At 48.4% G+C, this 26012-nt stretch overlaps 1 protein-coding gene across 3 annotated transcripts in view; it reads left to right on the top strand.

The window, feature by feature from the left end:
* Positions 1–25738, top strand: part of KCNC4 (potassium voltage-gated channel subfamily C member 4) — a 77527-nt gene extending 51789 nt beyond the window's left edge. For 2 of the 3 annotated variants that reach the window (XM_054028703.1, XM_054028704.1), the window contains one exon: positions 9404–10224. Coding sequence is in view for 2 of the 3 variants with exons in the window: in XM_054028704.1 (XP_053884679.1) it covers positions 9404–9423 (20 nt within the window). In the remaining variant the exon portion in view is untranslated. Of the gene's footprint in view, positions 1–9403; positions 10225–24853 lie in introns of those variants that run through there. The other variant, XM_054028702.1, reaches the window with a different exon arrangement.
* The last annotated feature ends 274 nt before the right edge of the window (positions 25739–26012 follow it).

Raw genomic sequence — 26012 nt, 5'->3', positions numbered from 1 at the left:
TTGCTCCTTCCATTGAGTCACATACCCACTGAGTTTAGAGGTCTATGATTGTCCTTGGATCAATGACTCTCCTGAGGGCAGCCATTAGCACCTTTCAACATAACAGTTCCCTGAGATCCATCCAGGCAACGGAAAAGCTCAGCAGACCCTTTAATTGCTCGCTGGGTTCCAAAATGAAGCTTTGCTTCTGCATTGATCCCTGTGCAAGATGCAATCCCCCCCCCGTCCTGCCCTACCTCTTGGCACCCAGTGGTCTGTGTGCTGCGTCCGTGAAGGCCGTGAGATATAACAGGCACATGGCAGACTGCTCCAGCTAATCTGCAAACTGATCTCTGCCACTGCAGCCTTTGAGGCTAAAAGGATTTTTTTTTTTTTAATGTTGGGAATATAGGTCATCCCTAACCTTAAAAAAGAAACCAAACAAGGAACCAAAAAGCCTAAGCTGCAATCTCTGGTGTCTTGACGGAGGCTCGGTTCAAATAGCCCACGTGGAGGGGAGTCTAGTGAAAGGAACCGAGATTTATTTGATTGAAGGCCCTTGCGATTTCATAGAGGGTCTGGTCTGGCACACATTAATGTACTGTTAACAAGCCGCCCCCAGCATCAAGGAACCTGCGGCTAGAATTTCTGTGGGCGGTTTAAAGCTTCAGACTGCTGTTCTCCAGAGAAAGCAGCCCTTGATGGGCAGACTCAGGGAACAATCACATGGGATACTCCTTACCAATCTAAGGTACTATCCATCACCTGCAGTGTCATAGCATCTATGCATCTCACATTCTGTAAGGTATTTATCCTCCCCCCACCTCTGGTAGGCAGCCAGGGTACTGCTGTTATCCCCATTGTAGAGAGGGGGAACAGAAAGATTAGGATCCAGATGTTTAAAAATATTTGGTTCATAGATTCCATTGTGATCATCTAGTCTGACCTCCTGCATAACCCAGGCCAGAGAACTTCCTTAAAATATTTCCTAGAGCAGATGTTTTAGAAAAACATCCAATCCTGATTTAAAAGTTGTCAGTGATGGCTTTCAGAGTAGCAGCCGTGTTAGTATGTATCTGCAAAAAGAACAGGAGTACTTGTGGCACCTTAGAGACTAACAAATTTATTTGAGCATAAGCTTTCCTGGGCTACAGCCCACTTCATGGGATGCATAGAATGGAACATACAGAAAGAAGATATTTATACATACACAGAACATGAAAAGGAAGAAGTAGCCATGCCAACTGTAAGAGGCTAATTAATTAAGAGAAGCTATTAACAGCAGGGGAGAAACTTTTGAAGTGATAATCAAGATGGCCCATTTCGGACAGTTGACATGAAGGTGTAAGGATACTTTAACATGGGGAAATAGATTCAATTAGTGTAATGACCGAGCCATTTCCAGTCTCTGTTCAAACCTAAGTTAATGGTATCTAGTTTGCATATTAACTCAAGTTCAGCAGCTTCTCGTTGTAGTCTGTTTTTGAAGCTTTTCTGTTGCAAAATTTCCACCTTAACGTCTGTCACTGAGTGATTAGAGAGGTTGAAGTGTTCTCCTACTGGTTTTTGAATGTTATGATTCCTGATGTCAGATTTGTGTCCGTTTATTCTTTTGCGAAGAGACTTCTCCGGTTTGGCCAATGTACATGGCAGAGGAGCATTGTTGGCGCATGATGGCATATATCACATTGGTAGATGTGCAGGTGAACAAGCCCCTGATGGCGTGGCTGATGTGATTAGGTCCTATTATGGTGTCACTTGAATAGATATGAGGACAGAGTTGGCAGCGGGGTTTGTTGCAAGGATAGGTTCCTGGGTTAGTGTTTTTGTTGTATGGTGTGTGGTTGCTGGTGAGTATTTGCTTCAGGTTGGGGAGCTGTCTGTAAGCGAGGACAGGTCTATCTCCCAAGATCTGAGAGTGAGGGATCATCTTTCAGGATAGGTTGTAGATCTTTGATGCGCTGGAGAGGTTTTAGTTGGGGGTTGAAGGTGACAGTTCTGTTATTTTTCAAAGAAAACTGTCCAAAATGGGCCATTTTGATTATCACTTCAAAAGTTTTTCTCCCTGCTGTTAATAGCTTCTCTTAATTAATTAACCTCTTACAGTTGGTATGGCTACTTCCACCTTTTCATGTTCTCTGCATGTATACATATCTTCTTACTATGTGTTCCATTCTATGCATCCGAAGAAGTGGGCTGTAGCCCACAAAAGCTTATGCTCAAATAAATTTGTTAGTCTCTAAGGTGCCACAAGTACTCCTGTTCTTTTTGTCAGTGATGGAGACTCTACCACGATCCTTGGTAAAATGTTCCAGTGGCTAATTACTCTCACCGTTAAATATATATGCCTTATTTCCAGTCTGAATTTGTCTAGCTTCAACTTCCACAAATGGATTGTGTTAGACCTTCCTCTGGTAGATTGAAGAGCCCATTATTCAATATTTGTTCCCCATGTAGGTGCTTATAGACAGTAATCAAGTCTCTCCTTAACCGTCTCTTTGTTGAACTAAATAGATTGAGCTCTTTGAGTCTCTCGCTATAAGGCAGGTTTTCTAATCCGTTCATCATTCTTGTGGCTCTTCTCTGACCCCTCTCCAATTTATCAACATCTTCTTGAATTGTGGGCATCAGAACTGGACACAAGATTCCAGCAACGGTCGTACTAGTGCCAAATACAGAGGCCAAGTAATCTCTTTACTCCTACGTCAGATTCCCCTATGAATGCATCCAAGGATTACATTAGCTCTTTTGGTCACAGCATCTCACTGGGAGCTTCTGTTCAACTGATTATCCACCACGATCCCCAAATCTTTTTCAGCGTCACTGCTTCCCAGGATAGAATCCGCCATCCTGAAAGTAGGACCTACAGTCTTTGCTCCTAGATGTACACATTTACATTTTGCTGTATTAAAACACAGATTGTTTGCTTATGCGCAGTTTACCAAGTGTTCCAGATCACTGTGTATCCGTAACCTGTGATCTTCATTATTTACCACTCTGCCAAGTTTTGTGCCCTCTGCAGACTTTATCAGGGATGGTTTTATGTTTTCTCTGCAATCGCTGATAAAAATGTTAACTAGCGTAGGGACAAGAATAGGTCCCCACTAGAAACACATCTACTCAATAATTCTTCATTTGCAATTGAGGCCATTTAATATGTGCCATGTTAATTTTATATCATTATAGTTTTGTTAATCAAAATGTCATACGGTACCAAGTCAAATGCCTTTCAGAAGTCTAAGTATAGTACATGATATGTCTTTTGATGAGATTACCAGTTAGTTGGACAGGATTTATTTTCCATAAACCCATGTTGACTGGCATTAATTCTAATACATAACTCCCACTGAAAGGGGGCCTCCATGGGGGAGCAGGTAGAGGCTTGTGCCCTGGGGCAGAGCCTGGCCTTGTCACTGGCCCCTCACTCCCATCTCCTCCAGAAATCAATGGGAGTTAGGTGCCTAAATACCTTTAAAAATCTGGGCCTGAGCGATTTGCCTGAGGGATGTGTGGCAAAGCAGTATTCTGAATGCCCTGCTTACTGGGTCTATCTCCAGAAAGCCACTTGTGGGCAGGGACATACCATTCATTTCTATGGTTGAACATTGCCTTCTCACCCACACAAGTGGGGCCAGCTCCACTCTCCTCCCAGGATGTGAGTTAACAGGGGTCATAGTCATTTCCCCACTGTAGCTGCCTTTCCCGCAGTGACCACCAGGGCGAAGACAGCCTTTGTACATTCCTACCCTGCACCCTGGGGAAAGCAAGAATGTAATCAGATGGACAGTGATTAATATGGGAAAGGTGGCTGCTCAGTGGCACTGCACCTGCCGTTCTGCATAGCAGCTGGCGCTGAGGAAGGATCCACGGTCCATTTTTGTTTCATCACACTGACCTAGTCTGAGGTCATGTTCATGTGTTTGTCATCAGTACCCGGCCAGGGGTTGGCTACTTGGTAACTGTTCTGAAGCTGCTTTGAATGCGTAGATCTCATTCATGCCTCTTTCCAATGCGTTGTTCACATATAGTGCATGGGGCAGTCATAGTTGCATTATGTACTTGAGCTGGAGCCAGACATTCCTGAGACCCAAAACCGGAGTTTGCGCATGCTCCTTTCTCAGCATTCAGCCTAATCCGACCCCCCACAGATCTCAGAATGCCAGGAACATCTGGAAAACTTGGATCCCACCTCTATGATACATTAAACACTTCCCTGACTAGCTGGAGCTTCTTAGGGAGCTAAGTTCACCAACCCTTCAGAATTGGCCTGGAGTCTCCAGGAATTAAAGATCATGTCAGGTGATCAAATCTCCAGGAATACATCCGACCAAAATTGGCAACCCTATTGGGAGCCCAGCCTCCTGGTCCCAGTATTCTCCTCCCCTCCCCCCTCCGGGAGTACAAGCTATTCTTTCAGGTCCTAAGCCCACATCTTCAATGGTATTCAAGCTCCTAACTTCATTCAAATCAATGGAAGTGAGGGGCTCAATGACTATTCAGGAGCTGGGTTTAAAGCACTTACTTCAAGAGTGTGAGTAGTCCCCATGACTCCAATAGGACAGTTACATGCTTAAAAGTGAGCCTGCACTTGAGCTCTGCTGAATTGGAGCATCAATCTTTTGGTGTTTAAGTACCGAAGAAGGCAGGGTAGTAGAAGGAGACTAATGCAATGAAAACACCCTCCCTATCTGAATGAATATACCATCCTGTGCTGTGCAGATCAGGCAGTGGGAAAAGTGACAAATTCTCAGGACAAAGTCTGATCTGGCATAACTCCATGGAAGTCCATTGAGTTTGGATTTACATCGGTATAAGAGATCAAAAAGAGATGTGGACAAATTGGAGAAAGTCCAGCAGAGGACAACGAAAATGATTAGGGGTCTGGGGAACATGACTTCTGAGGAGAGGCTGAGGGAACTGGGGTTATTTAGTCTGCAGAAGAGAAGAGTGAGGGGGGATTTGATAGCAACCTTCAACTACCTGAAGGGGGGTTCCAAAGAGGATGGAGCTCGGCTGTTCTCAGTGGTGGCAGATGAGAGAACAAGGAGTAATGGTCTCAAGTTGCAGTGGGGAAGGTCTAGGTTGGATATTAGGAAAAACGATTTCACTAGGAGGGGGGTGAAGCACTGGAATGGGTTCCCTAAGGAGGTGGTGGAATCTCCATCCTTAGAGGTTTTTAAGGCCTGGCTTGACAAAGCCCTGGCTGGGATGATTTAGTTGCTGTTGGTCTTGCTTTGAGCAGGGGATTGGACTAGATGACCTCATGAGGTCTCTTCCAATCCTAATCTTCTATTGTCAGGATCTGGCCCATCTGTGGATAATCCCACCTTTTCCATGGCAATAACACTACCCTGCTGAGGAGAAAAAAAGCCTCAAAGATCACAGGGCTGGATTCTGATCTTATATCCACCTGTGTCAATGTGGCTCTGCTCACTGCAGTGGAGTTACTCTATTTTACACCAGCATAGATGGGAACAGAATCTGTCCCATGGTGGGTTCCCTCAGCATCTGGTCCCAAATATGCATGGAGTGTCAGGTGTATTCTGTGGCAATGAGGGGTCTGGAGTGATTTTGGAGTGTGCTGTATTGATGACCTAGGAAGGACTATGTTTCTTAAACATCCTGTTAAGGAAATATGCAAGCTTTATATTAAGATAAAGGCTCTTTTCTAAAAGAATCGTACTCCCATTATGCTGTTAGTCATTTTGGTCAGTTTATTAACTAGGATCATATAAGCAGGGGCCTTGATAGCTTTGGTCTTCTGCAGGATCTGTTCCCTTGTTGCATTTCCTGACTACAATCAATAGCAACTTCTTTTCTCAAATCTCACATGGGCTCCCTGCACCTAACTAGCTAGGTAAGGGCCCCAGGAGATTGCCAGCTATTTACCAGCTCCACTCAGCCTGATGTGAACTCAGGGGTAGCTGGGATCTGAGCCCAGGCAGTGGGATGATGCAGGGAGTTGTCAGTAGAAACATAGCCCTAGAGGGACATGTACAATCCTGGGGTCCATGCAGGCTCATGGCTGGAGTGGTACCCTATCTGGCCCCAGGCATTCTTAGCCAAGGTAAGGGTTCTCATGTGGCCAGCCCTAAGGGAGCGCTGTGAGGGGTGATGGTACTCTGTAGCCAGGGGTGGCTCCAGGCACCAGCACACCAAGCGTGTGCCTGGGGCGGCAAGCTGCTGGGGGCGGCCTGCTGGTCGGTGTGGGGGCGGCAGTCAGGCTGCCTTTGGCGGCGTGCCTGCGGGAGGTCCGCCGGTCCCGCGGGCTTTGGCGGCAATTGGGCGGTGGGTACGCCGAAGGCGTGGGACCAGGGGACCTCCCGCAGGCATGCTGCCGAATCGGCGTGACCAGCGGACCTCCCGCAGGTGCGCCACCGAAAGCCGCCTGACTGCCGTGCTTGGGGCGGCAAAATACATAGAGCCGCCCCTGTCTGTAGCATGGGATCGCAACCTGGGGGCTGCAAATGGCTATCAGCTACCTCCTCTTTCTTCATGGCTAGTTGGGACTGAGGTCCCCAAACTAGCTGTAGCAATATGGGGGTCACAGTATTCTTGCCAGCAAGCTAAAGAAGTATGGGCTGGATGAATGGACTACAAGGTGGATAGAAAGCTGGCTAGATCATCGGGCTCAATGGGTAGTGATCAATGGCTCCATGTCTAGTTGGCAGCCGGTATCAAGCTGCCAGGGGTTGGTCCTGGGGCCAGTTTTGTTCAATATCTTCATTAATGATCTGGAGGATGGTGTGGACTGGACCCTCAGCAAGTTTGCAGATGACACTAAACTGGGAGGAGTGGTAGATATGCTGGAGGGTAGGGATAGGATACAGAGGGACCTAGCCAAATTGGAGGATTGGGCCAAAAGAAATCTGAGGTTGAACAAGGACAAGTGCAGAGTCCTTAGGAAGGAAGAATCCCATGCACTGCTACAGACTAGGGGCCGAGTGGGTAGGCAGCAGTTCTGCAGAAAAGGACCTAGGGGTTATAGTGAATGAGAAGCTGGATATGAGTCAACAGTGTGCCCTTGTTGCCAAGAAGGCTAACAGCATTTTGGACTGTAGAAGTAGGAGCATTGCTAGCAGATTGAGGGACATGATCATTCCCCCTCCATTCAGCATTGGTGAGGCCTCATCTGGAGTATTGCATCCAGTTTTGGGCCCCACGCTACAAGAAGGATGTGGAAAAATTGGGAAGAGTCCAGCAGAGGGCAACAAAAATGATTAGGGGACTGGAGCACATGACTTATGAGGAGAGGCTGAGGGAACTGGGATTTGTAGTCTGCAGAAGAGAAGAATGAGGGGGGATTTGATAGCTGCTTTCAACTACCTGAAGGGGGAGTTCCAAAGAGGATGGATCTAGACCAGGGGTCGGCAACCTTTCAGAAGTGGTGTGCCAAGTCTTCATTTATTCACTTTAATTTAAGGTTTCGCATGCCGGTAATACATTTTAACATTTTTTAGAAGGTCTCTTTCTATAAGTCTATATATAATATAACTAAACTACTGTTGTATGTAAAGTAAACAAAGTTTTCAAAATGTTTAAGAAGCTTCATTTAAAATTAAATTAAAATGCTGATCTTAAGCCGCCGGCCTGCTCAGCCCGCTGCCAGCCTGGGGTTCCGTTCCGCTAGGCCGGCAGCGGGCTGAGCGGGACCAGTGGCTGGGACCCCAGCTGGCAAGGGGCCGGCAGCCAGAACCCCAGACCGGCATCGGGCTGAGTGGGACCAGGGCCGGGACCCCAGACCAGCAGCGGGCCAAGTGGCTCAGCCTGTTGCCCGTCTGGGGTTCCATCCACTGGCTCCTGCCAGCCAGGGTCCCGGCTGCTGGCCCCGCTCAGCCTGCTGCTGCCCTGGTGCTCAGGGTGGGGGTGGGGATGTGGGGGGGTGCAAGAGTCAGGGCCTGGGATGTGGGGGGCCTGGGTATGTGTGGAGGGTGCAGGAGTCAGGGATAGGGTCATGGGGGGGATGCAGGGAGCTGGGGTGCAAGGGGGGTGCAGGGGTCAGGGCAGAGGGCTGGGGGGGTGGGCTGGGATCAGGGGGGTGCTCCCAGCCCCCTGAGTGGCTCATGGCAGGGGGCTGGAGGGATACGCCCCGCTCCTACCCCCTTGCCTCTTCTCCGCCTCCTTACTGGTCTGAGCAGTGAGGGCGCTGGGGCTGCTCTTCTCCCCTCCCTCGCAAGGGCCATCGGCAGCAGGGTGGGAGAGGAGGTGGGGCTCCACGCAGCACGCTGGGGGAAGAGGCGGGGGCGGGGGAAGCTTGGCTGCCGGCGGAGCCTGCCCTACAGCAGCAGTCAGCAGGATCAAGCTTGCTTCTGCCCCCTGCCCCCACCAGAGAGAGCGGTAGGCGGGGGGCAGAGTAGAGCGGGTTGGGTCGGGCAGGATTTTTAATGGCATGCTGCTGCCTGCCGGGGTCCAGCTCAGCCTGTTGCCGGGGTTCGGCAGCGGGCTGAGCGGGACCCCGGCAGGCAGCAGCGTGCCATTAAAAATCGGCTCGCATGCCGTCTTTGACACACGTGCCATAGGTTGCCGACCCCTGATCTAGACTGTTCTCAGTGGTACCAAATGACAGAACAAGGAGTAATGGTCTCAGGTTGCAGTTGGGGAGGTCAAGTTTGGCTATTAGGAAAAACTTTTTCACTAGGAGGGTGGTGAAGCACTGGAATGGGTTACCTAGGGAGGTGGTGGAATCTCCATCCTTAAAGGGCTTTAAGGTCAGGCTTGACAAAGCCCTGGCTGGGATGATTTAGTTGGGGATTGGTCCTGCTTTAAGCAGGGGGTTGGACTAGATGACCTCCTAAGGTCTCTTCCAACCCTGATATTCTATGAAAAGGTTAAAAACCACTGCTCTTCTGAGTCCCAGCCAGGGTGAGGCTCATCCAGTGCCCAGGGATCCTCAGCTAGGGGGAGGGACTCTAACTGCAGAGTGATTGTACTGTACCCAGCCTCAGGGGTGCCCATCCTGGGTGATGTCAGCCCTTCATTTAGCCTAAGCCTTCTCCCTCTGACTCACCCAAACTACCATATGTTCTTTCTGGGCGGCTTCAGTGTTACCCAGGCTTTAGAAAGCTGAATGAATCATCCTTTCAAAGCATCCCTGTCTCTGGATCCACACGGCACATGGATCTCCTTCTGTCTCTATTTATTTATTATTTATTTTATTTAAGTCCCTGAGCAGGAAGTGCTGTGAGGAGAAAGCATACCATGGTGTGTTTAATGCCTGTGTCCTTTAAAAGCAGAGAGCTGCAAAGATGTCCTCTCTTCTAATTATCCCCAAGCCGAGGTCATCACCTTCTCTTAAAGCTTTGGTCATGTGCTGGCAGGCAGAGAGAACAAAAGATGAGTTAGTGGGGCCATGTTTGCCTGCTCTCAGCCGCACGGGCAAAGATCTTTTTGCTGTGAAAGACTCTGAAAATCCTTGTTTTTGCAGGACTGTCGAATCCCCTCTGACTCCCTTGGAAGCTGGGATTTGTTCAGACCATTTGCCAGGTCTAAATGTACCCAGGGCAGGTGAGGGAAGAGGGGGACGAGACCGGATTCTCCCGCCGTGCTGTAACCTTGCTTGTTGTGCATGTGTCGTACGACCGTCTGTCTGATGTATACCACGGTCCTCGCCCCGCCCTGCCCCCACTGACGACGCCATTAACGACTCCCGTGCTGTCTGACTGTTCCAATGAACCCTACTCGCTCCCCGTCACTTGTTGACTGACCCGTTGGCCGGCGTGATTGCTGTCGTTCTGCTGTAGTAACTTAGACGGCACCCGGATCTCGCTGCAGACGACCATCGCTGGGCGTCAGCTGCTCATCACAGACGCCCTGTTGCAGGCACCATCTGTGCTCTCACCGTGTCCATCCGCCGAGCGGTAGCTGTGGACTATTTTTTTTAATTATTATTTTTAGACTCTGTGACGTTTGCTCCAGCCTCCTCCAATGTACAGATTCCTTCTCTAAAAGAGGCTGCTCCTGGGATTGGTTGGGACCCATTGGACAATGGGTCCTGAGGTGCATGGGGGTGGGGTGGAGAAGCCTCCAAGAAGTCCAAGTTGCAATACTAGAGTAGCCAATGACTGCGTGCAATAGCAGAGACCAGGTGGACCGGCTGGCCTGATATGGCTAGCTTCTTTCTAATGCTGTTACATATCTCTGTGACCAAGGCAATACTAATCCCATTACCTTATATGCTGTACACACGCCTCTTCCTGTCAAGCAGTACTAGAGTTCTAATAAAGAGATCTGGGAGCTGAAATTTGGTTCTTGTACGTGTCACTGACTCTGCATTTCCTTTGCGCAAGCTCGCTGAATCATCTGGTTATCGGCCAAACCCACTGCACCTATAAACTGCAGCCAAGACTCTGTATAACCCTGAAACACCCTGGGCCTCTATTCTACAGTATGGTCCCCCACGTTCTGTGTCCAGGTCCCTGGACTCTATGACAGAGTCACTGGATTCTGCCTCAGGACACCTGGGTTCCACAGTACTCTCGGTGCAGCAGACTGGAAATTCCATGGCAGCTTCATTTAAATGATTCCTGGTTTTATGTGTTCTTTGTTTTTAATATGAATGTCCCTACTTGACAGCACAAGATTGTAGAAGAACACATACTGGCTCTTTCTGTAAAGATGATTAGCAGGGAAATAGTAATGTTGACCTTTTAAATGCCATCTTTAGGTTTCAGAGTTAACAACCTCTTGCAAGGAATGGAATTGTTCACACCTCACTGAGCTGTTGTCAGGCTGCCTGCAGATTCAGGAAGACAGCACTATATCACGAGTGATGTGGAGAAAGTAGATAAGGAAAAGTTATTTACTTTTTTTATTTACTAATACAAGAACTAGGAACAACCAAATGAAATTAATGGGCAGCAGGTTTAAAACAAATAAAAGGAAGTTCTTCACACAGCGCACAGTCAACTTGTGGAACTCCTTGCTTGAGGACGTTGTGAAGGCTAGGACTATAACAGCATTTAAAAGAGAACTGGATAAATTCGTGGAGGTTAAGTCCATTAATGGCTATTATCCAGGATGGGTAAGGAATGGTGTCCCTAGCCTCTGTCAGAGGGTGGAGATGGACGGCAGGAGAGAGATCACTTGATCATTACCTGTTAGGTTCACTCCTTCTGGGGCACTTGGCATTGGCCACTGTCGGTAGACAGGATACTGGGCTAGATGGACCTTTGGTCTGACCCGGTACGGCCGTTCTTATGGTCTTATATTGTTTTACATTAAGTTCATATTTTCAATTTTTTTTTTTTTTTGCAGTCATAAGGCCTAGAAATATAGAATCAGATCCTCAGCTGATGTTAACTGATGTAGCTCCACTTGAGTCAAAGGAGTTGCACTGATTTGCACCAGGGGAAGATCTAGCCCCTGATAGTTTTAACTGACAGTTTAGGTTCTCTAGCACAGGACGGGGATTGAGCAGCAAATGGCATGGAATGGCAGTGTACATGGGGGCCCTGATTGCACTGCCTAGTGTTCCAGGTCACTGTTGCAATTAGCTTGTGGACATTAATTTAAGCTCACAAGAAACACATGTTGGGAATGACTCTGGAGAGAATGTACACAGGCGGGGGCTGGTTTTTGTGAATGATGGTGAAACGTGATGATCAGAAACAGAACTAGAGGGTTTCAGCCCCAGGGAATGTATCACTTCGGAAAGGCCTTCCATAACACTGGAAAGAAAGCAGTGTCAAATCCTGAGTGATCAGTGGTTTTGTGGCTGATGGCCAAGCATCAATTAAAGATAAAACCTTTCTCTGAGACATTTAGAGAAACTATATATTTCCCACTCAGATGAGATAAAGCCATTTGCAAGCCAGGTTGGCTGAAAGCTGCACCACTGGCTTCATAATTATATTAAACTCCATGGCCCGGTTCCAAAATGCCGCTGTTTTGCTCTCAGAAGATCAATGCTGAGCAAGCGGCTTCATTGTCTAGGTCTGAAAGCAGCTCAGAGTCACTGCGTAAATGGGCCCGAGCACCTCGGTGCTGCAGGACCACAGTGGCACTTGCTGATTGACCGTGCTGTGGGATGAGTCCACGCCTGGGCTCCATAGCCCAGAGTTCAACTTCTCAAGCCAGAGTGACTCTCTTGCAGCAGCCCCAGGGTGGTAGAATAGGGATCACAGAAAGGTCAAGCAAGGCAAGCACTGGTGGAGATGTCAAAGATAGATGAGTATTGCTGCAAACTATCTAGGTCAATGCAGGGCTGGGCCATGTACGAGCAGGTGCTCAACAAGCAATATGACCAGCTCAGAGACTGCAAGGGGCCTTGGCAAGTGTGGAACAGAAAGAAGCAACTGGGGCAATGCTGCAGGCAGGAGGAGAAGATTAGGGACCTTCCCCTCCCAGCCGTTCTAGGTCTCCTTTAGAGGGCAGTGGTGCTATGTCCCTTATCCAATTTGGCACCACTAGGAGGCACTGTCACTAGCTCAAAGCCAGGCTGTTACTCTGCCATCGAAACTTTCATCAACAAACCAATTATTGGAATCTTGTTGAAACTTCAACGAGAAAATGAGATGAAACTCGTGGAGGAAGTCCTGTTTTTTTGTCATTGGAATTCAAAGCTTTTGATTAAAATTTTTGTCCAAAAACAATGAATTTGGGGGGAAATGTTAACCAGCTCAAATTATCAGCTTGTTAACACTCTCAGCCCCAGATCTGGCATGGATCTGCTTGGGAATTTCAAAATAACCCAATTTCTAACTAGACATGTAACTCCAGGGCTGAACACACCCAGACACTGAGGAAGTTCTGATCTGGGTCAGGAATTTCCCGCTGGTTCCTGTCTCTCCCAATAGGTAGATCCAAACCTTTCTCTTCCCCGTCAGCTGGTGGCTAAGCTCCCCACCCCTTGCCCCCTTTCTATGTGATACAATCGTGTCCTATGGCTGAGCTCTGCTGGCTTTTGCTGCTTCCTCCAGTACTGTTAATCAATTACACAATCATTTGGGGCCTGATCCAACTCCCTTTGGAATCCAATGGGTAATGGTAGATCTGTCCCTTGTGACACCTGCAGGGAGAAGGATAGGTAGCAACAGAAGACATAGAGCGAGCATGAGACGGCAGATGCTACCCAGGGCTTCTATGCCTCTGCAAAGTGGGCTCCATTCTGGTGCAAGGTAGAAGCTGTATGGCTGGGGAAGATGGCTTCAAAGGTTGTTCCTAAGTCATGCAAGAGTGGGTTATAACTCCTGAGCATTTTAGTTGCTCCTGATTGCAGCCATCTCCTTCTGACACCACACTGTTGCTCCAAAACATCCTTTTGTCCCTCCTGCTACAGCATGCGTCCTGCTCCTAATCTCTCTTGCGGCAGATCATAGAATATCAGGGTTGGAAGGGACCTCAGAAGGTCATCTTGTCCAACCCCCTGCTCAAAGCAGGACCAATCCCCCAGACAGATTTTTGCCCCAGATCCCTAAATGGCCCCCTCAAGTATTAAACTTACAACCCTGGGTTTAGCAGGTCAATGCTCAAACCACTGAGCTATTCCTCCCCCTTAAAGATAGCTTTAAGGTGCCAATCACCTTATGATCCCAGCTAGCCACACCATAAAGCTGTTCAAGTGGCAGGCAGACATGCCAGAGCTGGGAGGTGGCAGGAGACTGGCCATTTGTGGAACGGATGCAGAAAAAACAGTTGGGTTGTGGTGGGTTTTTTTGTTTGTTGCAGCATCTTGGCCAGAATGGGAAATGCTGAGGTCACTTGTGTGGGTTCAGAACCTCCTTGTTGTACCTGGTGCCCTCCCAGAGTGGGACACCTCTCCATGCACACATGCAGATGCTCAAGAACACAACACATGTTCAGACAGAGAGGCGCACCCTTGCAATTGGAAAAGCATTTGGGAAACATGGCTGTTAAAATACGGAGGGGTCCCTACATGACTGAAATAGCCATATAGAAAGTAGCCCAGCAGACATGTATGCAGATGTTCAGGCTGAGAGCCAGACCGAACCATTCAGCGTTAAACAGTGAAGAGAGGAGTGAGGGGGGCAGCCTAGCTACAGAAGACCAAATGGGTTGATTGCCGAGTAAAATGGCACATCCTGAAAAGGGAAGCAGAGCAGTAGAGTCGCAGCATGGCTGATGAGAGATTGAATCAGAAGAAAGGGACTAAAGGAGTGGGCCAGAGAGCAACTGTTGACGTAGCCTGGAGACAAGAAGGAAATAGAAGAAAACTAGAAATCCTTTTTCTTTTCTTCCCCTCGTCTCCTTTCTCTCTGTGGCTTCACACATCTGGAAAGGAAACCTACCGATGGGAAAGCCCCTCTCTTGCAACTCCTTTCTGCTTCCATCTCAATCAAAAGCAGCCTATGGCTGGGAATCAGGCATCCAACTTTGGTTTTGGGTGCCTAATACCCTTTGGACTGGTCTGCAACACTGAGACTGGATGGGAGCTGAGCTTTGAATTGCCATAGAGCAGAGGTGGGCAAACTACAGCCCACGGGACCCAGACCCGTCCCTGCTGTCCCCTCTCCCCTGCAGCCTCAGCTCGCCGTGCCGCCAGTGCTCTGGGCGGCGGGGCTGCGAGCTCCTGCCAGGCAGCGCGGCTGCCGGTCCTGATGCTCTGAGCGGCATGGTGAGGGGACAGGAAGCGGGGGTGTTGGATGGGTCAGGAGTTCTGAGGGGGGCAGTCAGGGGGCAGGAAGTGGGAGAGGGCGGATAGGGGGCAGGGGCCAGGCTGTTTGGGGAGGCACAGCCTTCCCTTCCCGGCCCACCATACAGTTTCGGAACCCCGATGTGGCCCACCCCTGCCATAGAGCCTTTAAGATGTATGCAGAGGTTCCTGCCCCAGACAGGGCCATGGCTGCTGCACCAAATGGCTTCTTTGGTTCCAGGAGTTAAAGCCAGGTGAACCAGGTGCAATCTTTCCAGTGGCTGGTCCCAGGGAGTTGTGTATGCAGCAATTGCAGTAGCAGACTCCAGGTAAGAGTAGAAGCAGAAGATGCCACAAATGGAAACCTGCTGGCATTTCTAACCTGGGCTCTTGCTGCGATCCAGTAAGTTCATCCTCCATAACAAATGTGCTCCCTGCACTCGGTCTAAGCAGAGGAGTATGGACCAGAGAGGTGCAGTGGAGATAGAAGTGGGATCCCTACCAAGTAGGGCTTCTTGATCCTGAGACAGCAGTGTGGATCTCCAATCTCACTAAGGTGGGAATCTACTGGATGTGGCCTCTGCTTTTCCCCACGGCTTTATACATGCTTATCCAGCTGGAAGCAAACAAACCCCTCTGAAGCGATTAGCTGTGTCTGTGCCTTAACGAGGAAGGGCTGTGATTCTGGTGTAAAATAATCCTCCGCAGCCCATGAGAGAATAAGGCCTGATTGGGGCAGGTGTCTGGGTTAGTATTAAGATAGGAGGAAGCCCTCACAGCCTCCTGGAGGGGCAAGAGCAAGACCAACCGTTCCTGGGGCGTTAGGTGCCCAAATCGTATTGAAACACAATGGCAGTTGGGTGCCTAACTCCCATCGGCTCCTTTTAAAAATCCCAGCCCCCATGGCTACAAATATCTTCATCTCAGATGCTGTCCACTCAGAGATGATAACACCTCTCTCTTATCATCTTAGATCTCAAAGCACTTTGCAAAGGAGGGTTGGTATCATCACCACCACTTAACAGATGAGGAAACTGAGGCATGGGGCGAGAAAGTGACTGGTTCCAAAGTCAGCCAACAGAATAGAGCCCAGCTCTCCTGAGTGCTCTATTCACTAGGCCACACTGCCTGCCCTTATAATACTTGGCACATCCCTAGCACCTTCCAACTGCGGAGATCAAAGCGCGTTAGAAAGGTAGGGTCACCTAGCATTGTCTCCAGTTTAAAGATGGGGGTCCGTCAGTCGCAGAGGGATGTAGGGCCAAAACCTCCACGGGGTGTAAATCAGAAGACACTGGAGCGGCAGCCGTTTGCACCAGCTGAGGCTTGGAGCCCAGAGAACCCAGTCAGAACCATGCCAATACGGGGGTAACTCCACTGATGTTAGTGGAGCCACTCCAGTGTGACAGTTGTGGAGTCAGCGTGAAATTGGGCCCGCCTCTCCCCTGCTGCAGGTCACAATCAAGCAGAGAATCCAGTCCCCCACCCCAGGCTACGGTCCCCTTCTCCAACTGCAACATGGTGCGGCCTCCTGTGCTGCTCTATCTAGTGCCTTCATGCTGTGGCGGGATAGAGCCATACAACAAGCCCGCTGTACATCAGCACGCGCTGCTGGAGCTGATGATGGCACCTGCAGTGTGAACACGGCAGGCCAGCAGGGCACCGGAGGAAAGAACAAGCCACAGAGCGGAGGAAGCAGAGATGAGGGATGCCGGCGGGTGCAGCAGAGTCCCTCTCCTGCTGCTGCACTGGGGAGCTGCTGCTTACTAACAAGACGCAGAGGCCTTGCTTGGGTCCAGCCAAACGTTGCGTTCATCCCAAAGTAGTTGTTTAAAGCCAGTTGCTATAGAGTTGCTATAGCAAGTTTGGAACACTCAGGAGGCAGGATCCCCTCCCAGGGGGGATTTAACACTTTCTGATCTGGCCCAGAGGGACAGAGAGATGAGTGCTCTGGCTGCAGTACCAGTGTTTGATGGTGGGGAAAAGATGAATTATTTAACTAAGCCCAAAGGGGGATTCCTGGCAGATAAAAGAAATAACCCATGCCGGGGTAAGAATGGCTTGTAATTTATGCACACATTCCCCCTTGGGAAGGATGCAGCTGGCTATCTGCTCTCCTCGGTAATAATGATCACAATCGTTTGCATTTCTAGTGAGCCTTACACCCACAGGTCTCAAGGCACTTTGCAGATATTAATTAACCAGTCCTCGCCAGAACCCCTGGGAGGCTGGACATGGTGCCTGTTTTACAGAAGGAGAAGCTGAGGGACAGAGAGGTTAAGGACCAGCTTTTCAAAAGAAGGCGGCATGCATGGTGGGTGCTGAGCTTGTCTGAAAATCTGACCAGTAGTATCCCAATGGGAGCTGCTGGGTGCTGAGCTACTTTGAAAATCTCAGCGCAAGTGGCAAATCTGACCCTGAGCTCCTGTGAAGATCTGGCCTCGGGTGACTTCCCTTAAATGCTATGATGAGGCAGTGACAGGGCTAGGAATAGAAACCAGTCCTGCCACCCCATGCCCCGTTCTATCTATCAGACCACACTCCCTTCTGCAGAAGGAAGAGAACCCAGGCATCCTGGCTCCCCATTTGAAGCAGTGGTGCTGAATGGTGCATTTCCTGCTTAGTTTTGTTTGGTTTTGCTTACCACGCTAACATTCTTTTGGGGGATAATCAGGGAGACTTTAATCATAATTTCTAATATTTGAATACAGGGGGATTAAAATACCACAGTCGAGAAAGGACACAGAGAACAGAAGACACTATTGTGAGGCAGCAACCTGAACTCCATCTGATCAAGGGGGTTTTGTAAGGGAATCTGCTGTTTATTTAAGGGCGTGTGTGTGTTTTCTCTAGACTCCCGTTCTTGACAGCAAGCCCTTGGAATAAGTCTCTTTTGGCAAGACTTTTGCTGTTGGACTGTATTACTCGGCTCAACAGTGCCTCTGTGTATAAAGCCATCACAGGCAATACGAGAGAGGAGAGAATGAGTCTGCAACATACTCACAAGCCCTGTTTCCTCCCCGAAAACAAAGAGACAACACCCCCCCCCCGCCACCAGATTGGATTTATAGCTCCCCAAAGCACTTTGTATCTTATTTCCAAGCGCAGGACAGAGAGAAAGCAAGAGGAGAGAAAATACAGGTGGAATGACAGGAAAAAGTGAAAGGCAGTCAGCTGGCGAGAGGAGAAAAAAAGCCAGAACGAGACAGACCGTGAGAGACTAGAGCAGAGACTGAAAGACAAACTGGGACGAAGGCACGAATCCAAAAATAGACACTGGGCCCCACATGCCTGCAGGTGAGCCTGCGATGAGCTGGAGAATGTAATAAAAGGGATTTAATAAGCAAAAAAACAATATTGTAAAATGGGTGGAGGGGGGCTGCTCTGAAGTGTCCTGTGCTGCTGAGCCAAACGGTTGATTGCATTACTTTTAATCTAGGAAAGTAGCCCCAAGTGTCCGATCAGGCAGGAACAAAACCCAGCAGGGGTGTCAGCATCTGGGCTGCCTCCCATCTGTCAATATCTTTCAGGGAAAGAGACGCCCAAGACTAAATGCATCATTATGGTGGCAATTGCACTGGAGAAGGATAGAGAAGGGCTGTCTCTTCCAGGCTTCATTGGCAGAATATGCAGACTGGCACTAGCCTGTATAGCTGCCATATTGCACTGCACACCCACATTTCATTTACTGTCACCCCTATGTATCATTCAGCACTGCAGTGAAAAGTGCGTAAAGCCAGACCATGGAAACATCCAATGAAAAGTAAATGTTATAGATATTTAGCCCTGGAGAAGAGCTCCTCCCACACATTTCAGATCTAGCTCTGGATGTCCACTTCCCTGAGTTTCACTCTGGTGCTCTCGTACCAGATACATAAAATGATGGGGTCTATAAGGGTACGTCTACACTTACCGGAGGGTCCGGCAGCAGGCAATCGATGTTCTGGGATCGATTTATCGCGTCTGGTTAAGATGCGATAAATCGATCCCGGATCGATCCCGGAAGTGCTCGCCGTCGACGCCGGTACTCCAGCTCGGCGAGAGGAGTATGCGGCATCGACGGGGGAGCCTCCCTGCCGCGTCTGGACCCGCGTGTGACAGTGTACCCCATAAGGCTTTATGGGGAGGGGGTGCTTATAAATGTATGTATGACATAACTGGAATATGTTTTGTGCTGCCTGTGCCATGTAACATATCTCCGTAAGGGTTATGGTCTACTATATCTATTCATCCTATTTGTACACATATATCATTTTCTACTCGAGGTTAAGAATATGGGCTGTATGCTTGCCTGATTTCTAAGTAAGCTTTGTGAGGCATTTGGTCAGCTTCTTTAGGAAGGAATTTGCCAGGTTAAGTACCTGATCAGGAGACACTTAGGGAACAATGCATCTTGGAATGCTCCAATCCACATGAGAAGTCTTCCTGGAGACATGCAAGATGCCATGTGGACAATGGCGTCGGCCTGCAAAGACTGAGTCATGCAGGGGCATGTGACTTGCCCAGGTGACTCCAAAACTCCATCTTGGAGCTGGGCTTTGCATAGGAGGGAGGAGGGGGGTCTCCACCCACAAGAGAGAGTCTACTTAAGCCTGTGGGAGACCCCTCCAGGTTGTCTTCAGCTGGCTAAAGAAGGAGCCTCTCCACCCCCCCCAGGATACTTGAAGGAGACTGAAACAAAAGACAGTAACTACAGGGGGTGTGAGTGATTGCTGGACCCAGGCTAAAAGGAGCTTAGCCTGTAAAAGGGAGCACTCTGGAACTGGTGAGGAAATTATCTGTATTCAATTTGATTAGGCATAGATCTGCGCATTTTATTTTATTTTGCTTGGTGACTTACTTTGTTCTGTCTGTTACTACTTTGAACCACTTAAATCCTACTGTCTGTATTTAATAAAATCACTTTCTATTTAGTAATTCACTCAGAGTATGTATTAATACCTGGGGGAGCAAACAACTGTGCATATCTCTCTATCAGTGTTATAGAGGGCGAACAATTTATGAGTTTGCCCTGCATAAGCTTTATACAGGGTAAAACGGATTTATCTGGGTTTAGACCCCATTGGGAGTTGGGCATCTGAGTGCTAAAGACAAGCACGCTACTGCGAGCTGTTTTCAGGTAAACTTGCAGCTTTGGGACAAGTGATTCAGACCCTGGGTCTGTGTCTGGAGTCAGACGGGAGTGTCTGGCTCAGCAAGACAGGGTGCTGGAGTCCTGAGCTGGCAGGGAAAACAGAAGCAGGGGTAGTCTTTGCACATCGAGTGGCAGCTCCCAAGGGGGTTTCTGTGATCCAACCCGTCACACCGCGGTAAGTTCGGACTAAGGTACTTCGAATTCAGCTACGTTATTAACGTAGCTGAATTTGCATACCTTAGTCCGAAGTGGGGGCTTAGTGGGGACCAGGCCTAAATTAGCTGGTCCCACTCAAGAAAGAGATCTTGGAGTCATTGTGGTTAGTTCTCTGAAAACATCCACTCAATGTGCAGTGGCAGTCAAAAAAGCCAACAGAATGCTGGGAATAATTAAGAAAGGGATGGATAATAGGACAGAAAATATCACGTTGCCTCTACATACATACATCTTGAATACTGTGTGCAGATGTGGTCGCCCCATCTCAAAAAAGATACATTGGAATTGGAAAAGGTTCAGAAAAGGGCCACAAAAGTGATTAGGGGTATGGAACGGATTCCATATGAGGAGAGATTAATAAGACTGGGACTTTTCAGCTTGGAAAAGAGATGACTAAGGGGGCATATGATAGAGATCTATAAAATCATGATTGGTGTCGAGAAGGTAGGTAAGGAAGTGTTGTTTACTACTTCTCATAACACAAGAACTAGGGGTCACCAAATGAAATTAATAGGCAGCAGGTTTAAAACAAATAAAAGGAAGTATTTCTTCACACAACACACAGTCAACCTGTGGAACTCCTTGCCAGAGGATGTTGTGAAGGCCAAGACCATAAGAGGGTTCAAAAAGAACTAAATAAATTCATGGAGGATAGGTCCATCCATGGCTATTAGCCATGATGGGCAGGAATGGGGTCCCTAGCCTCTGTTTGCCAGAAGCTGGGAATGGTGATGGGGATGGATCACTTGATGATGCCCCGTTCTGTTCATTCCCTCTGGGGCACCTGGCACTGGCCACTGTCGGAAGACAGGATGCTGGGCTAGATAGACCTTTGGTATGACTCAGTAGGGCCATTCTTATGTTCTTATGTTCATAGATCAGAGCTATTGTTGCAACCAATCCCAATCTTGTACAGGAAAGGAAGATGTTAAGGCTGTCAGTAGTTAAATCGGGGAACTGGAGTCAGGAGGCCTGGGTTTTTGGCAGCTTACTTGCTCTGTGCCCGTGGGCAAGTCTGTCGCTCTGGGTCTCAGTTTTTCCATGTGTAAAACGAAGATAATTTTATTTACCCACCTCAGTGAAGTGTGTCAAGCTTCTTGCTTGGCACATGCTAGCTCAATGCAGGGGACTCTTAGTGTTTAGTACTGTAAAATCAAAGCAGCGAGACTGAGATTGCTAGCTAGCCAGGGCCACGGCTGTTCTTTTGTCACATGGTTGTACAGCGCCTAGCACGATGAGGCACTACTACAAAGGGAATAAATAATAATTAGCAAGAGCACAATGTTACTATCCAGGCTGGGGCTAAGGAGGAATCCTAACCTCACTGAGAAGGCTGATGGATGCTGTGAGATAGAAACATTGAAACCCTTTGGGCCAAATTCTGCCCCGATGTGCAGCCCCTGCTGGTTGCAATAGGAGTCAGTGGTGCACTTGTGAGCAGAATTTTGGCTCTTCACTGGTTCCTTTGAAGACAGGAGCAGCATGGAGCTGAGGCGTGGTCTGACTCCTGACCAACAGGCAGTCGACCTATCACCTCAGGTAGCTGTGTTGCCTCTGGCAAGTAGAATAAGTAGTTTTCCCCCTTTGCTGGAGCTGTGCTTGTGCGTCAAATTCTCCCCACCGCAACTAACATGCTCAGCCACCAACCTTCCTTCAAAGGCGCCTGATGCACCAGTCACTTCTGATTCCGCCGCTAACTGGTCAAACGAAAGGCAAGTGGCCTGTAGCAAGCTGTTCCCTGCCTACCCTGGGGGATAGAGATCTGCCAGCAGCCACTGTTTTAACTTGGCTGATGCTCAAGTCCTGCCTTTGAAAGGGCTGATTGAAGCAGCCCTCTTTCATGTAAGGGATTCGAGGCAGAGAGAGAGAGAGAGACAGACAGCACAGACTTCCCTGATGGGGAGGAGCCGATCAAACAGTTGCTGGATGAAATCGATGGTATGTATCATACTGACCCATGCTGGGCAGCCAGAGCAGGGGAGGTCTTCTGATAGTGGCCTTTTGTCTATCTCTTACTGTAGCAGGGCGATCACCCCGCTCCAGTTTGGAAGGGGTTAACAACAGCCCTGGGAAAGGGCTGCCCTGGGGAGCCAATCATGAGCGGGCTTGAGGCAGCCAATCAGGTCCCAGCTGGGCCAGTATAAGAAGGGCTCCTGGGGTGAAGGTGGTAAGTCTCACTCCAACTTTAGAGTGAGAAGGATCTAGCTATCTGGGAGTACAGGGTACCTGGGGTGTGGTGCTCCAGCCTGGCAACTCCACAGGCTGAGGCCTTGTTAAAGGCCTAAGGAGGTACTGGGGCTGCAGAGATAGCTGGTCCAATCCCCTTGCCAATGATAAATGGCCGTAACAGACTGCAGTGTGCCCCAGGAAAAGGGGGCTAGATGATGCCTGGCAGTAGCCACTGAGGCAAGGTGGGTATATGGGGAGGGGAGACCTAGTGTGTGGGGACTGCTGTGGAGCACCACCCCAAGGTAAGGGGCACTGGGGTCCGGGAGGGACATGGGGCCTGTGGCAGGCTAGACACTGGCCAGCAGGAAGTGCTCTGAGCCTGGAAAGAGCTAATTCCCGGACTGACCAGCAGGAAGTGCTGTGGTGGTGAGTGCTTGATTCACTACACTTACAATCATACTCACTTACTCTACTGTTTTGTATCTAACGGTAGCACCAAGAGGGCTCCATTGTGCTAGGTGCTGTACGTATACATGGCGAGAGCCAGTCCCTGCCCTAAAGAGCTTACAATCTAGCAACCTCACTTGTCAGGAAGCAGGGCCTGCAGCAGAGCCAGTCTCTGGGCAACCTAACAAGCACAGCTGGCCTGGATTGACAGCCTGATTGGCTACCCCATCTCATTGTTTGAAGAGTCAGCAGAGCCACTCATAAGCTCTGCAGCAGTTCACTGGCTGCTCAAAGCATTCCCCCATGGCTCTGACAGCTCCTGTTCCCACCCTGGCCTCACTCCAGGTAACCCGGTCCAGGCCCTTGGCTCTGTTTCCTGACTTGTGATTTCAGCTCTGACCCTTGGCTCTGATGCCTGGCCCCTGACTCCGACTCTGCCCTGGGTGCCTATTCCAGACTTACAATTCCTGCTCTAACCACTAGAGATGCCTGCCTGTGTTTTGGTCATTGACACCCCTGTGGTTTACAGGAATAGGACAGTATCCCTTTAAGTAGCTTGTGAGCCCTGTAGTGTTGCTCACTGTATTCAGTGTTTTAGAAGCTGCAGCCAGCACAGCAATGTATGTGCGTAGCTAGGCCTGATGTGGGTATATTTGGTAAATATGGTTATTTGAGATCTGACAGTGCCCATGTGGGGTTTTTCAGATTATTTTGGTTGTGTAAATGAAGGGTAAAAAACACAGCACCCCCAAAGGGTATGTCTGCATTAGAGGCTGATCAGTAAAAGCAAGTCTGGGGTGAACAAACCTTTGGGGAGTGTCCAAACATTTGTGGTTTAACTCAATTAACTTGGCAAGTAACGCAAGGTAAAAAATTTAGGCCTAGTCTACACTAGAAAGTTTTCCCGGCATAGCTATGTTGGACAGGAGTGTGAAAAAATCACCGACGTAACTATGCCTGCAAATGCCATAGTATAGAAGCAGTCGCTGGTACAGCTTATTCCATTTGGGGAACTGGCTGACACTATGCCATCAAAAGAACTCTAGCTAGTATAAGCTGCATTTCCAATGGGGGAGCTTGCCTCTCTAGCTATAGCAATAAACCCTTTTTAGTGAAGACAAGGCCCCAGTGTAGACATATCCCAATGGGGTTAACCACAACTAGCTAACTAAACATCACTGAGGCTTGGTTTGCACTGGAAAGATTTTTCTGCTATAACTATTTTGGATAGGAGTGTGATTTATTTATTTTTTTAACTGAAATAGTTATACAGGTAAAAGCCTATTGTAGACACCAGTTATACTGGTATAAAGGTGCTTTATACTAGCATAGTTTATTCCCCTTCCTGTATGGGACTAACTATACTAGTATAAGGACCTTTATACCTATATAACTGCATCTATACTAGGGAAGTTGTAAAACTTTAACCATACCGGTGTAGTTAAAGAGGTACAACTTAATAGTGTAGACAAGGCCTTAGTTTAAAAATGTGTTTAAAAAGTGCTAGTGGATATGTTTGAAAACACCGTTCATTCTCCAAGGCTAGATGAGACCCAAGTGCCTGGACCAGTGCAGTATCTAGACTCTCTAATAATTCATCATCAGAAAATAACTATGGAGCAGGTCCAATACCATGTGACTTAGGTGCCCAATCACTCTGCATGAATACCCTACAGTGACCAATTGTAGCGACCAACTCAAAAATGAGTTCTGGAACAGCGTGGTGAATAACAAATACCTTTGGGACAAGTTAGCTGCTTGCAAAAGGATCTTAGGGATTTTGTCCCCGATAACAGCCACCTTTGGCTGGCCACCAATTCATACAGTAGGTGTAACCTATTTACAGTGCTTTGAACCATGACTTGTCCCAGTGCAGATTATCCCAGCTCCATCAGTGCAACTAGTGACTTTGCTTTCTCTACACTGGGGCTTCGTCCCGTGTAACTACACCAGCTGCTGAAATCAGGGCAAATTCCCAGTGTAGATGAGGCCTGGTTTGCTAGCAAATATGCTTAATCGTGAAGAACTCAGCCAGCCCCTAAATGCCCGAAGCCTTTTGCCATCAATATTTACCACCCCCATCGCAGATCCATCTTGTCTTCCCTGGACTCTTGGCAGTTTAATTCGACAGTAGTCTATAGCTCTCCTGGCTGCGCCTTCTCTGCACGTCCATTTCTGCTCTGACACTTCAGACTTTTACTCTAATGGGGCCTAGATTGAGTTTTTGTCAGAGGACAGCTCGTTGATTATGTCCAGTTCCTGGTAATTTAATGTGATGCAAGCTAATAAATCAGACCCTAAATGGCTTCTCTTTACAGGTAAGGAGTGGAACTCTCAACCTATTTTTTGCTGGAGAGAGAGATCCTCATACAGGTTTATTTTATTTTCCTTCTTACATGGAATGGATGGAAAAATTTGCCTTAATCTTCTTGTCATCAGGATGAAGCTGTTCGAAGAACAGACAAAAATTACCTAAAATGTCCTTTCCCCTTTGTGACACCCACTATTCACCACTGTCATGTCATTAGGATATGTTTTGTACAAAGTATGCCTTGTAAGATATCATTCCAGAAGTCTTTATCTGCTAGACAGTAATATCTCAGTGGTTTGTATGTGAAGTTTGGCTATGTATGTGTTACTGAAATATGTTGTGAGGTTGCAAACACCCACAAGCAGCCTTTCAGGTACAACAGTAAAAAGGCCAAACAATGTTAATGGCTTATTGAGGAAATGCACACAAGCACCAGGGTTACTCCAGGAACTGTGTGCAATAGAAACCTCTCAGAGATAATGCTACACGATGGGAACTGTTTGACCCAGGTCACAGCAAAAGAGCTTTCCAGCAAGTGAGGAGAAGATATTCCCCCCACCACCCCTTTTTATGACGACATGATGGTACCTCACTCTGCCTACAACAACATACCTGGAAACACCTGAGGAAGAAATACTGAACAGGGGGGAGGTGATGGTCCTAGGCTAAGGGATTCCTAGCCTGTGTAAGAAAACCTGGGAAATCCAAGCTGCAAAGCCGAAGCAGCTTGTGCCTTAAGAATCTGACAGCCTGTTTATCAGTCGGGGTGGGAGTTTGCTAATTCATATCCTACCTATCTAGGGTGTTGAGCTCAGTTTGCAGTTTTGTTTATTTATTAGGTAATCTGCTTTGATCTATATCCTATCACTTAAAATCTATCCTTTTGTAGTTAATAAACTTATTTTATGTCTTAATCCAAATCAGTGTGTGTTTGATTAAGGTGTCTGGGCAAAATCTCAGCTTGGTTACCACAAGTGTGCATTGTCCTCTTCACACTGAGGGAGAGGCAGAGTGGATATTAAACCCATGTACTGGCCACATTAGACCAGAGCAGGATGGTACTGCTCTGGGGTCCTAGGCTGGTGGGTAGAGAGCCCACGTGTGACTGCAGCTGGGTGTGTCCCTACCTGTGTGAATGCAGGTGAAAGTGCAAAGCACTCCAAGCT

The sequence above is a fragment of the Malaclemys terrapin genome, chromosome 4, assembly GCF_027887155.1.
Source record: "Malaclemys terrapin pileata isolate rMalTer1 chromosome 4, rMalTer1.hap1, whole genome shotgun sequence".
Lineage (NCBI taxonomy): Eukaryota > Metazoa > Chordata > Testudines > Emydidae > Malaclemys > Malaclemys terrapin.
Note: the sequence above shows the minus strand (reverse complement) of the source record. Positions and strands in the feature narration are given on the sequence as shown.